This window comes from Egretta garzetta, unplaced genomic scaffold, assembly GCF_000687185.1.
Source record: "Egretta garzetta isolate BGI_Z169 unplaced genomic scaffold, ASM68718v1 scaffold773, whole genome shotgun sequence".
NCBI classification, from domain to species: domain Eukaryota; kingdom Metazoa; phylum Chordata; class Aves; order Pelecaniformes; family Ardeidae; genus Egretta; species Egretta garzetta.
In genome coordinates, this window is record NW_009259273.1 from 3,795 (window position 1) to 17,708 (window position 13,914).

Sequence of the window (13,914 nt, forward strand, 5' to 3'; positions counted from 1 at the left end):
TGATAAACTGATAATTAATGCTGAAAGAGATTAATCTTTTCTGTGGAATAAGGCTGTTAAGGATTCACATAGATAGACTAAACTTTGTCCTCTGCCTTGTGGCCTATCTGTACCTAAGTTCCTTTCTTCTCGTGATGGTTGGTCTCTTGCCTGCTTTTCCTGTGGTTCCAGGTGGAGCTCGGCAGTTTTAGTGGTTCCATCATTCTCACCTCATTTAAAGCTCCCTCCTCCCCATCTTTTATTTTCTTCTAAACATACGTGCAGCTGCCCGACAGCAGGACGGGTATCGCGCCACAAGCTGTTGATGCTATCGCATGAGCCAGGCCAACTCCAGAAGCCAGCAGGCATCTCCTGGATGGAGCTGTTGCTGTGCCGAGCGCTCCTCGCTGCCCACCTCCACCAGCTGAGAGGGTCATGGCAGCAAGTGCTAACGTTCATTAAGTAAAATGTATGCACTCATCAGCGGGGCTAAGCCAATGGAAATGTTTTCCAACTTTAGGAAGAGCCCTGATGTGAATGTTCCCTACCCTATGGTGTGGGGAGGGAAGGAGCAATGGAAGCGAGCATCCATCCCTGGCCTGAGGGTGCGACCTGGAGGTGTGCTAGCCAAAAAGCCTTGCACTGCTGAGTGTACGCTTTCATGTAGAAATAAAGTAGCTTTACATGGCCTTAGTGCAACCTCCCTTTAAGTTTTAAAGATTTATAATTTCCTTAAAGTTACAATAATACACCAGAAGTCGTTAAATCATCCAGGACGTTGTGGTAAACAGACTTCAGCTTAGATAAAGCCACCTATGGCACCAGCTAAAAACACTTCCTGGGTAAACTCCAAGTGATGGATTTTATCAGTCTTGGTTTCTGTTTTGACTAAATTTCTAAGCCATTTTCCAGTGTGACTTGTAATAGAGAAAGGGCTGAAGGGTCATGCTGGAATAACATCCAGGACCCAAGACCCAGACAGCTGTACAAGTCACCCACACGGCAGAGTTAAGCTCTACTGGTGGATGCTGGCATTTTTCCAGCTATTTAATACGTGGTGTTTTCTTACTGTAGGGTCAAACTGCAGTGACTTTTGCCTTAGACTTTCATCTCGTTTGCTGGTCTTGGTCTCCATGTGGACTGCTAAGGTTCATGAGACCATCCATGTGATTTCTCTCAGGAAATAAGCATTTGAACCAGAAAAGAAAGGTCTATCCCTGTCTTAAAATAAATAAATCTTAGGTGCTACAGAGAAAACATACTCTGAGCGTGGGACAGGAAAGTTGTGTGTGCTGGAACTTGGTAGTACCCTGTCTGGCTTGAAGAGGCATTGATGGACAAAAAGGAGTCCTATCTGCACAGATGTAGACAGATTCTGCTGGAAAAAATGGTCTTCTAGAAAGTGGGGAGAGGAGATCTGTAAATCTTTATTATAAAAGCTGGTGTATATATGTTTTCTAAATGAATTTTATCACAGCTATTGACACAGATGAACCTATTCGCTTCTCTTGTGTTAGCTGAGTGCCTCCGCGTAAGACATTGACCATTCAGTGCACAACAGGGCAAGAATTGCTTCTTGCCAGATCCCAAGTGAAAACAGTTAAGTCCACATAAAAATATTCCTGTACGGACCTGGCCTTGCGCTTATGGGAGCCCCTCTTAGAAATGAGTAAGGTTTTTGAACTGGTCAGTTGAAGGGTGTAAGAGATGGCGGAGCAAAGGTGCTGGTTTTTTTTTTATGGGCATGAAAACGCAAAGGATGTTTTAAAATATCCTCCTCTCAAATTTGCTTTCCCCAGTCCAACAGGCACCGAGCAGCACTGCGGTAAGGAAGGTCTTTCTGTTAGTAACGAAGCAAACCACCACGGAGCTGGAACTGCCGCGCTGCGTGTTGGGCTTGGGAAAGAAGGGAGCGGGGAGCGATGCTGCGGCTCGCTCGAGGTGTCGCCGAATGAGCTGTGCTTAAGGGACTACGTAAACTTCTCCTGGTGATGGCTACACGTTGTCCTCCGCTTGGCCAGCAGAGCTAAAAATATTGCTCGTGGAGCTGGGGTTCTGAATCCTTGTCCCTCTGAATCTTGTCTCGTGTGGCGTGAAGCCCGGGTAGCTTTTGGGGATCTGCGATCTTGGTATAATGGTTTCACTAACGGAAGGTTCAAATCTCTGGCTCAGTGGAAATTAAATCATCAGCTCAGTAATCTCGAATAATTTTTCTTAGCATGACATTTCTTCTTGCTTTGATAATCGGAAAAAAAAATAAGAAGCTCTGTGCAGCTTGCTGAAATCTCACCGGTCTTTCATCTTATGTTTAATCCTACACAGCGTGCAAGACTAAGGGAGAATGGATCAAACTGCAGTAAGAGTAGGAATGAATGCAGATTTTCCATTTTGTGAGAAACTCCGTAATTGTGAACGTTTCTGCGGAACAGAATTCAAAAAAATACTTTGATTTTGTTCAAGAGGGAATTTTTTTTTTTAAGTCCGTGGTCAATTTTTCCTTTTAAAGGTCGTGAAACTACTTTACGGTATTGTTGAAATCTTCGTTTGAGACTTGATCTTTTATTTTTATGAAATTTGTCATACCCAGGTTTGTAATTGAAGGTCTGAAGCCAGGAAATCACTTGACTGTGTGCTTAACTTCACCTTTATTCTTTATGTCCCATCGACATTAACGGGATTTAAGCATGTGCTTCTCTAAATCAGGACCATCAATAATTAAAGACTAGAAAAGTCATTAGTGAGTGGGAAAATGGGAGGGTGATAAAAAGTTTATTTGAGCAACAATTTATGGAAATCATTAAGAATGTGAAGAAGGCGGTTTTGCCTTACGGATATGATGTGCCCGAAGCACCAGTAATGTTTGGCTTTGCTATAAAACACAGTTGACAACAGGAGACCAACTTAACAGTCACTTACTTGTTCCTACTATTTTATTAACTCTCTGAATTCAAAAAAAAGAACCCTTTTGCAAAACCCTTCTGGCACGTAAGAATTTGCAGGAAATGGGAGCAAGATGTGCAGTTTTTATCTTGATAGAGTGAGACGTTGTAGTATTTTTGATATTGAATGAGGTCGCTGCTGTTTCTGCTGCTTTGGCTGCGCCGCGCTGGAAGTCTGGCAGAGAGAATTTAGACTTGGCTTTGTTGTGATTTATACTGGAGATCTGAGGGGAAGCACTAAATGTTGTCCGGTTCCTTCCTAGATTGCGGCAATGATTCTTTCCTGTAAAGTTAATTGCCCCCCCTTGTAAATACGCTGTCTTTTTTTCGCTTAAAAATTTGTCACTCAGGCTTCACATCTGCAAAAACTTTGCTTAATACGAACTTTTAGAACAACCTAAAGCCATGTATGCTTTTTTGAATTTAGTTATGGGAGACTTAAAACTGCAGGGTTTAGGTTTAAAACTGCAGGGAATAGGAAATATTCACATGTAGGGTGCTGGGGTGACTTTCTGCTTGGTGGAAATCTGTCTTTTTGCTCCCAAAACTGTGTTCTGTATTAAGACGTCATAGGCCCAGTCATTCTGAACGCGATTGAAACATGGGCAGCCCCGTTCCCCGCAGGTATCCTGCCATCCTTTTGCACAAGAGCCCGAAATAGCCAGGGCTGTGATTGCAGGCGACGGGCTGGCTTGCCTAGGAATGGCGATAGTGGTTCTGGCCTCCAGGCGTGTGCACCACCCCGCTTATGGAGGTTGCTTCCGCAGGAATAGCTCGGCCGGTTGCTTAGCAGCTGCTGAGCTGCTGCAGTTTTAAGGTACGGGAGCGGTGGTTCTGGGTTACCTTTCTGCACCACGCTCGGGCCGTGCCGCCTCGGTGCTCGCTCCACGAGTTGTTGTGCAGCGTGGGAAGAACCTCGCAGAGAGACGGTGGGGCAAGAAACACGGCCGCTGGCGTGAGGTAAGCTGCCCCTGCTCATTAATCATCTTGCTTGCTAGCGATGAGGAGCCTCGTTACTGTGATCGGGTAGAAGGGGTTTCATCAGAAGAAAGGAGAACGCCGTCTGTAGCATCCGTTCTCTCTGCAGCTGGTCCTGCACACCCTGTTGCATGGCCCAGAAGTTTGCTGACCCCAACTATTCCCGTCTTGTAAATTCAAAACTGTCTTAATTCATGATAAAAAGAGACTGCAAACGGACAGTCCAACATTTAAAATTAAAATATCAGGGAATTAATGACAGCTTTCCGATCATTTGACGAATAGGTTTGTTATTTGCGTGGGTAGCGTACGAGATTGTATTGAAGTGTCCTGCTAAGCGCAGCGGGCAGAAGCAAATACAGGCTTGCAGTGATTTCTCAGTCCGTTGTTTCTTACGTTGGTGACTCAAGCTTGCTCAGCTGAAGGTCCTGCTGGCAACTTGCCGAGAGAGCAAGAACCACTTCGTTGCAAAAGATGGCGAAACGGGAGAGGCTGTCATCTTTGGGAAGATAATTAAAAACCTGCACCCCTGGTTTTGTTTTTTCTCCTTGAGACGAAAAGTAAGATGGCAGAACTTAGGGACATTTCAAAACATTCATATCCTCTTTGTAGGCTTGTGAAATATGGCTGGGTTCTTGATATGAAAGTAGAGTTTATGGGCACAGTTGTCTTAAATAAATTTGTCAGAAAATAACCAGCACGCCGCACTATAGGTTTTACATTTAGAATCGCCCTGCAAGCTCTGGATATCAATAGAAAAGCGATGCTTATAACCTCCCTGCTAAGCAAATGAATACAGCAGAACTGTGATTGGGAAGGCGGAGTAGGCCATGCCTTTTTGTAGCCCAGGTGAAGAGGACATTGGGTCCAGAGCTCCACAAGGTGTAGTCCAGCAGCTCTGGGATCACACTTAACAGCTATTATCCCCATGGAAAACTGCAGCAAAGCCATGTCCCCTCTTACACGATGCATTTGCCTGCTTCCTGTCCTGGTTGCCAGGCATCCCTTTGTCGCTTTTAATCCTTGGCCCTGCCGTTGAGTGGCCGTCTAACCCGGAGCGATCCAATTCCTTCCTCGGGCATCTTCCGAGTCCTTGCGCCGCTGGCGTTGCTGTGCCATAGCAGCACCCGGGCTTGTCCAGCGTGGCCACCATCTGCTGCATGCTCTGATCTTCTCATCTTTTCCCTAGGGAGACGACGGCATGTGGAGTGTGAAGCGGAGTCTGTAACGCTGATAGGGACTGGTTGTTGGGTTTTGGTTTTTTTGCTTTTTAGATGTGGCCATACTGTTTATTTTTAGGAGAGACTGAAAAAGCACTTTGCACTAACGGAATAGAAGGTGGGGAAGCTTTGTGGAGGTCCATGGTCACTGAGCCGGTGTCCACATCTGTAAAAGAAGAATAGTCTCGTTTTAGGGGCTGTGTTGAGAGGATTAATGACTGTTCATAAAGTGCTTTGACCTGTAAACTGCTGCATTATTACAACATTTTTTATTGAATATAATAGGCCGTGAAGCATTTAGAAGTAGTCATTAGATATTAAAAGCTTCACAAAGCAAATTATGCTGTGCTGCTGTGGTCCCGTCCTTGTCCCCTGGAGCAGTATGTATCTTGTCAGTATTTTAATTGGGGAAATGATAAGCACTCAGGAGCAAATCTTCAACTAGTGTTACTCATCATAGATTGGTTTTTTAATTCAGCTGAAGATTTGCCTGGGGCATCTGACAGAAACGTTGCAAGCTTCATTTCTGCCTTCAGATCCCTGATTGTATATTCTTCTATCTCCATAGAACCTAATTTCACGCTATTTATACGACCATTTCATGATTTACATTTGTGCAAAGGCACCTTGTGTATGAAAAGGCTACAAAATCCTTGTAAGACAGGTGGAAGTTAAAAGCTTTGGGTAGGTCCCATGATGCTGGGCCACGTCCAAACCCACGGTTAAATAATGAAAACAGGAGCACTAACAGCTGGTTTCATGAATGCCTGTCTACAAATTAAAACATGAAAATACCACTAAGACACTTTCATCACTTTCAGATACTTGGAGAAGGAAGATGGCCAGATCTGGCTGCACAAATTTCCATTTTCTTCATCTAACCTGAACTGGTGAGGAGCTTCTAAAAGTGTGATCCTCTTTATGCAGGGGAGGAGCTGGATCGTGAAGCGGAGTTATGAAGATTTCCGAGTACTCGATAAGCATCTTCACCTGTGTATTTATGACCGGCGCTTCTCCCAGCTCTCAGAGCTACCCCGCTCCGATGCCCTGAAGGACAGTCCGGAGGTAAATTAGCAACTCTGCAAACATTTAAAGTCACCAGCAAGGGGTTGGATTTTCAAGTAGTTTTAATGCAGCCTGCATTAGATTTGGGAATCGATTACTAGAAATAAGATCGGTATCTGTGTTCTACCCTTCATTTCAATGATCTAAAGGGAAATGCCCTGCAAGTTCCTATGAATTAATGGGCTGCTAAATGTGGAACGGTTGTGGAGAGTGTCAAGAAGGAAGCTGTCCTGTTAGTACCTTCGATAAGAATTTTGCTACGTCTCTGGAAACTTTTTCGGTGATGTGGATATTTCCTGACTTAATGTTAGCAACTTAACATTCCTAGGAAGTCAGCTGTTCGAGGGCTGCAGCAAGAATAATGCCAGTTGGAATGCTAGACTTGTATTTATAAACTGAAAATTACTGAAGCTGGTTTTTAAGAGCATTTGCATTAGTGCATTATTTAAATGGTCTTTAAAAAGCTTCAAGAGTGGGGGGTTTGCCTAAATGAGTAAGAGCTATTTTTAATTTCTTGGCTTACTGTCTTCACCTGGAATATGGTGAGCTGGAATTCCTTTGGCTCTTTGCCTGTTGAAAATGTAGACATGTATTCATGTCCAAAAAAATAAAAAGAGTAATAATGATAATGATAATCATCATCATCATCATCAAAATAATAGCAGGTACATCTTGACTGCATCATTTCAGAAGGTGTGGAGAGGGAGGCAATGTAACACATGGCCACGGGGGTTATTTCAGCCAGCAGAGCATAACAGAGCTGTTGGGCCTCCGTCTGTCTGCGGGCAGACGGTGACGGACAGTGCCCATCGCTTTATCACACAGGTCACTTACCTCTGGGACCCGTAGCTGTGTGTTTGCCCCCAAACAGCCAGCACAAGTACGGAAAAATATTGACATGCTGTGTCAGAGGGTAAATATCGCCGGCCCACGAGATGTGTAGCTGAAAAGGGAAATGAGGAAATTGAGGCCATTCCAATCATTCAAAGGAGAATCCGTCCAGGAACCTATAAATCAGATTCTGTGTTCGTTCAGTGCTGAGTGGGCGAGGGTTGATTGCTTTTGAGCAACACACAGTGGCTGAAATCAGCACCCCCCTGGTGAAGGCTACGGGGCTTTTGCCATTGAACGTAGGCAGCCGATCATGTGGGCCCGTTGCTCGTCAGAGAATCTGATTTGTTAGCTGCTTTGGTTTCATGCAGGCTGTTTCTGAAGAGAATTTAAAGTTTCTAGTCTCTTAAATTCAGCAGAAGGAGCAACATTCAGGATAATGAATTCCTAGGTTTATATTTTTAAATTATATTCTAGGCATTCCTCTCTCTTGCATCTTTATTTGTACAACTGATTCAATAGGCACTTTGTAGCACAAGGCTGAAAATCTGCGTTATGTCTGTAAACATGGAAGACATAAAGATGCTGAACAGCTCTGCTGCTGGGAAATGTAATTCTGCAGCTGTGTGGTGTCTTGTATGATATTTTTTTTTATGGTGAAGTGACCACATTCGAACAGATGTTGGAGGAGAACAATGTTTTAAACAGCCCTGCAAACTCAGGGCTACAGTACTGCTTTGTAACGCAGTCACTGCGAGCTTTGGAACACCATCACTAGCTTCTCTTTAATAAAAGCAGGTTTACTGTTATAGGAGGGACATTGCTAAGAGTATTTTTAAAACCCTCTTCTGCTATTTGAAATGTTATTCCTTCGCCAAGGGGTCAGCCAGAGTTGCCACCTTCTTAAGGGTTGGCAAACAGGTGGAAATAGCAGCCAGAGTTCTGTTTCTCTAAATGGTTCTCAGATGAGTTTGACGGCCGTAATACAAATGATTTGTTTGTATGAGAAATTCATGATGAGAGGAAGGCTTTAGATATAAGGTATCTTGACAAGGGAAATTATGAAAATCTACATATCTTATAAAAATAACATTTTAAGCTGCCGCTTTACACATTTTTTTTTTTGCATAATCATTGCGACACTGTATGTTGTTTGCTGTCCTTTTTCAAAGGACAGATTTCCTTGCAAAAGGGAATACGTTTCTATAACACTTGCCTATGGCAATGGATAACTTATGGTCTCTCCAGGCCTGGAGAAGTCTCTCCAAACCGTGGTGTATTAACAGAAAACCTGTACGTCTGCTTCTGTTCCAGCTTGTCACCCAGATGCTGATGGCTTACCTGTCACGTCTGTCAGCCATCGCAGGCAACAAGATAAACTGTGGGCCTGCTCTCACATGGATGGAGGTAGAGTATGAAGCTCAGGTTGTTCTTTGTCTCCTCACCTTAGCAACAGAGCAAGCCACAAATGTGCTCCCTTGCCTTCCCAGAAAGAGGTAGAATCCTTCCAGACCTTTTGGTGTCACAGAAATGCTATCCTAACAGCTTTATTCCCCTCTTCCAGGCATGTAGGTGGCCACAAAAGGTATAGAACAAACAGAATCAGATCCAGTGTTAAGGGTATAGGAGCTTTTTTTCCCCTCTTGCTTCGATTTTGTCACCCAAAGACATCTTATTCTGCTGAGACTGACAAAATAAAAAGGGGTGGGAATTCTAGTGAAGTGGTGATTGGGTCAATGGACCCCCCCTGGGAAAGTCCAGTTCATGGCTGAAGTCTCTGAGGAACACGTTGCAGAAAGCATATGCTCCTTTTTGGGCAAGGCAATACTGCAAGCGCAGCAAGTTTCTAAAATTATTGGAGCTGTCTCAGTCATGGTGTTTGGCTGCCCCTTTTTTTTTTTTCTATTATTTTCCCTTGCCCTAACATTTATTGTGTCTGTGGCGATCTGCCCTTGTTTGCCATCGCCGTTGGTTAAACTGCTCAGCAGAGCCTGCGCTATGCTTGCAGCGGCACTGGTGGTATACTGGGAATTGCAGCTGCAGCTTTGGTTTCTCTGTTAATGGTCCTCTACCATCTGAAACAATGGACCTTACTGGGCAAGGAGTGCAGGCAAGACTGGGGCTAAGAGCTGGAGGCCACCGGGCTGTGTCAGCGGTGAGGTTGCTGATCAGTCTGGTTAGAGATCTGCGTGTCTTTCCATTGCCTGATGATATTGCTGCACACCAGGAATAGAAGCAACTATTATTAGACTGTTGCAATTAATTTTTAAATGGTTGTGATAAGGACTGAGCGCGTTTTCCTGCAATTTTCCCCGCTGATATCCTCCTCACCCTGAAATCCTTTGGGATGAGAAAAATCTTGGAAACCTGCTCAGCACAACGGGAGGAAGGAAGTTGTAGAGAAAAATGAAGTTGTACAATTAACGGCAACGCAGCAGGCCTAGGGATTACAGTAAACCTATTGCACGTGCAATACTTAACTGAGACCTTACAAAATTTTCCATGAGCACAAAAATCTAGGAATTTTGAAAGTAGGCTGGTGATTGCAGCAAGGGGTGGGAGCCTTGTTTTCTTGAAAAAAGAAATAAAAGGGTGGGGAGAAAATGGAAAGCCGCACTAGTTTTCTGTTTGACAGCGTTTCCTCCTTACCTCAGTGCCTTTTCTTTAGCATTAATTCCACCTTGTAGAGAACTTCTGTGGTCACTTTTATATTGCCATTTTAAGTACTTCAGGAAAAACAGTACAGTTTGGTGTGAAAGGGAGGTGTAAACACTGACTGTCATGGTACTGTTTGTACACAGAGATGCACAAACACGGCATTTTTCTCATTAGTTGGATGGGGACATGCGACCTTCTGGAATATCCTTTGTGAATCGTTTTTCCTCTGCCTTTCTGTATGTGCCATGCCCTACGCTGGCTCCGTGTTGCTCTCCTTGGGGGGCCCCCAAGCTGGGCTGTCTCCATGAATCAGCTTGAAGTCTCTGCCATGGACGAGCAGCAATAAAATGCCTCCTCCCTCATCCTCAGCTGCCTCACACTCTCCTGTGTTCTTTATTGCAGATTGATAACAAGGGGAATCACCTGCTAGTCCATGAGGAATCATCCATTAATGTTCCTGCTATCGCTGCTGCCCATGTTATTAAGAGATATATTGCTCAAGCAGCGGACGAGCTGTCCTTTGAGGTAAATAATTAAAGGAGCTTTACGTCCCTTGAAAGAGCGTTAACGTGTGTGTGCGCGCATCAGGGACATATTCAGACACTTTCAGAATGCTTTGTGAGGTGAAGCTTAGAAGATTCAGTGAAATTCAATTTGCGATGGGTTGGATACAGGGAGGAGTTCGGTCATCTTTAAAATATAGCTTGATTTGGCATTAGCATCTGCTGATTAAACAGGCACTGCCAAGTACTCCAGCCTGGTCTCGGAGCAGCGGCAGACCCTGCACATTTCATACTGTACAGCGTATTAAAAGTATGTTGTGTCCTTCAGGAAGACTGTCCACAGATGCGTGTATGGGGACACACGCCAATTTATTCCTTGGCTGGTTTACGCAACCTGTGTTGCTGTTAGCAAGGCCACGTCTAAAACCATTTTTAAGAGCTTCTGTTCCCAGGAAAAGTAAAGAACCAGACTCGGAGAATTTGGTACTTAAAGGGCAGGTGGTGATCTAAAACTGTTCAGAATATCTTACTTGATGCGGAGTAGGAGCTGCTGTGGAGCAAAGATCTGGCAGATCAGACCCTGGAAGTCTGGAGGTCTGGCTCACGTCTGTTCCACCCAGAAAGCAGCGGTTTGGGCTCTGATGGTTTATGTGCAGTGGTGCTGTCAGTGGAGCATTCATGGTCTTACACAAAAAAGTGTAAAGGAAAACCGTTCGTGCCTGAAGGAGTCTTTGTGATCGCATTCTTAGCAGGCAGTGCCAGAAATAAAAATAATAGCGATAGTCTAGTGCTGCCAGGGGTTTGTTCATCTTCAGAATCGGGGCCATTATGAGTGCACACCAAAGAACCACCCTCATCAGAAAGACATGTCGGTATGTTGTCTTCCAAGTTAAAATGCGCACAGTGCAGGACACAGGCTGTTTGTCAGTGCCTCGGTATTAATAAAAGCACGAAGGTGACGCTCCCTGCCTGTAAATCTCACAGCTCCGTGCCAGCAGGCTGGCTTGGCCTTGCAGCTCTCATGCAGTCCCGCACGTTGTTAGGAGGCAGAGTATACAAGCGGGGAAACTGAGGCACGCGTGGCCTTCCGAGCTTATGCAGCAAGAAACCTCAGTAGAAGAGAAGGGGAGTATGATCTCAGTTTTACAATGCTGCATTCTGTTCCCTAACCCAAACCATCTCTTTGTGGTTAGGCTGTTGTTAATTGCTGGTAGGCAATTGCAGAAGTAGCTGGCTGGCATTTGCTCCCTGATACTGAGGAAAATACCCGGCTTCTCTGCTCGCTGTGGTGACAGCAGGTTCCTTAATGGCAACTTGCTTTGCTGTTGGTTTGCTGTTCCCTTGAGGAAATCACTTCACTTCCCAGTGTCTCAGTTATCCCTATCTGAAAAATGGGGGGGGGTGTGTTACCTTCTTTGTAGAGCACTTTGAGATCCATCAATGCAAAGCATCTGGGAAAAGTTGGGCATTACTGGTAACAAGGTTTGCTGTACCTAGCTGCAGTATTAACCTAGGTTCTGCCCTACTCTGGCCTATCTCATTTTCTGTTATAGAGGCCACACAGATCTTGATTGCCACCAAGCCAAATTTAGTATTGATTATACTGATCTCCTTTGGAACTGTTGCAGTTTTACATTTTTTACGGGTGTCGTGGTTTAACGCCGGCTGGCAACTCGGCACCACGCAGCCGCTCGCTCACTCCCCACACGGTGGGACGGGGGAGAGAACCAGAAGGGTAAAAGTGAGAAAACTTGTGGGTTGAGATAAAAGACAGTTTAATAGGGAAAGCAAAAGCCGTGCACACAACTAAAGCAAAGCAAGTAATTCATTCACCACTTCCCATGGGCTCAGCCATCCCCAGGACAGCAGGGCTGCATCATGTGTAAGGGTGACTTGGGAAGACAGACACCATCACGCCGAATGTCCCCCCTTCCTTCTTCTTCCCCCAGCTTATATACTGAGCAGGACGTCCTATGGTCAGTTGGGGTCAGCTGCACCGGCCATGCCCCCTCCCAGCTTCTTGTGCCCCTGGTAGAGCTGAGAAGTCCTTGGCCAGTCTCAGCACTACCCAGCAACAACCAAAACATCAGGGTGTTATCAACATTCTTCTAGTACTAAATGAAAACACAGCACCATACCAGCTACTAGGAAGAAAATTAACTCTCGCAGCAGAAACCAGGACAATGGGAATGAGCAAAGCCTCAGAAAGCCTGTTTGGTCTCCTTGGTCATTTCCTTCCTGTTGCTGTAAGACCACGCCACCTCTGTTTGTTTTCTAATGAAGAAAAAGCATGTCTTGGTCAGTTTGTGGACTACAAAGGGAGCTCTTTAACTTTTTGCTGTGAAAGGGAATGAGAAGACCCTTGTTGATGCCTACATATGTGTATATAGGGCATGTAACAAAAATTAGTTCAGCTCCTTGAGAATATTTTCCAAAGTGCTTCACACCATCACTGCTTACTTAGGTCTGCAGTTTAATGAGAATGCTGCTGTACCCTTTGGCAAAGAGCCTGCTGCTCTGGAGAATTGTTCCCTTATGAACAGCTGTACCCTGCGTGTTGGACAATGCAGTAACTCTTCTGCCTCGCAGTTTGATTTTGCAGGGGCAGATGTCTCAAGATTGACGTTGGTGCAGTTGCTCACAAGTTCTTTGCAGTGCTAAAGAATGCAGTTATTTGATTTGTGCTTTCCTGGCCACGCTGCAAGCTGTGACTGACGTTGCCAATCTTTTGCAGGTGGGAGACATAGTGTCTGTTATTGACATGCCACCAAAGGAGCTGACCACCTGGTGGAGAGGCAAACATGGATTTCAGGTAGGCACCAGCATCAGCCACGATAACACAATTTGAATGAAGGCAGGAGACTCAGCAGCATGTTTGGCAAACCCCTGTGCCTGCACGGGGTCGCTCATGGATATTAGCAGCGCGTCCCTGCGTCGGTGTAAGAGGACTTCCCCTTCCTCTCTGGACTTGGGCTGCAGCAGACACGTGGTCTTCGTAGGAAATTGTCTCCCTACCTGACTGTGGGAGTTAGGGGTAGCCGTGACCCTTTGATCGGCAGCTGGCCTGATGTTAGTGGAAGCTCCAGTTCCACCCCCTCCGAGGCAGCTGACACTGTTACTCAAATCATCCCATTCCTTCCACTGTCTAAAACTAGATCAGGCAGAACACAGAGGATTCAGGGAAAGGCGCTTGGTAAGACGCTGCCGCTGACTTGGACAAGCCACCCAACTAACCTGTGCTTTCATGTCTGCATTTATTGTGTAGCGTTAATATCACTGGTCTCGAAATGTTAGAGCAGAGAGATTCAGAGTGAAGATTCAAAAGATCCTAAACGTACCTGGGCGTTAGGTACCAAAACTTTTGCATCGCAGTGTCGCTTTGCTTCCAAAAGAGTTCTTTCCCTAAAAAAAACATTAGGAAATTAAAAAAAAGTCTCTATTTACAAAACACCCCCCAGAAGCTGCTGAAGGCTGGGGTAGCTGACTTTCTACCCCCTCACACTGCAGTGTCTCACATTTCAGCTCCTTTCAATTAGGAGGGGTTTTCATATTGCGGTTGCTGTCTGTGAGTAGGTGGAATGATGAGTCTGCTCTGGGGAGGGTCAGAATTGACCAGACACTTGTATATTTTTGACCTGGGAAGTCTTCTCAAAGTACCTCAGATTTTCCCGGGCAGACCGTTCTGTGCCAAATCCAGATCACAGAATCCAAGAATCCCAGCATGGCAGGGGTTGGAAGGGA

At 45.2% G+C, this 13,914-nt stretch overlaps 1 protein-coding gene across 1 annotated transcript in view; it reads left to right on the top strand.

Annotated features, from left to right (window-relative positions):
- Window positions 1-6,078: 6,078 nt before the first annotated feature.
- Window positions 6,079-13,914, top strand: part of LOC104123813 (rho GTPase-activating protein 32) — an 84,211-nt gene continuing 76,375 nt past the window's right edge. The window contains 4 exon segments of the mRNA XM_009636098.2: window positions 6,079-6,181; window positions 8,327-8,419; window positions 10,073-10,195; window positions 12,908-12,985. Coding sequence (XP_009634393.1) covers window positions 8,339-8,419; window positions 10,073-10,195; window positions 12,908-12,985 — 282 coding nt within the window. The 5' untranslated portion in view covers window positions 6,079-6,181; window positions 8,327-8,338.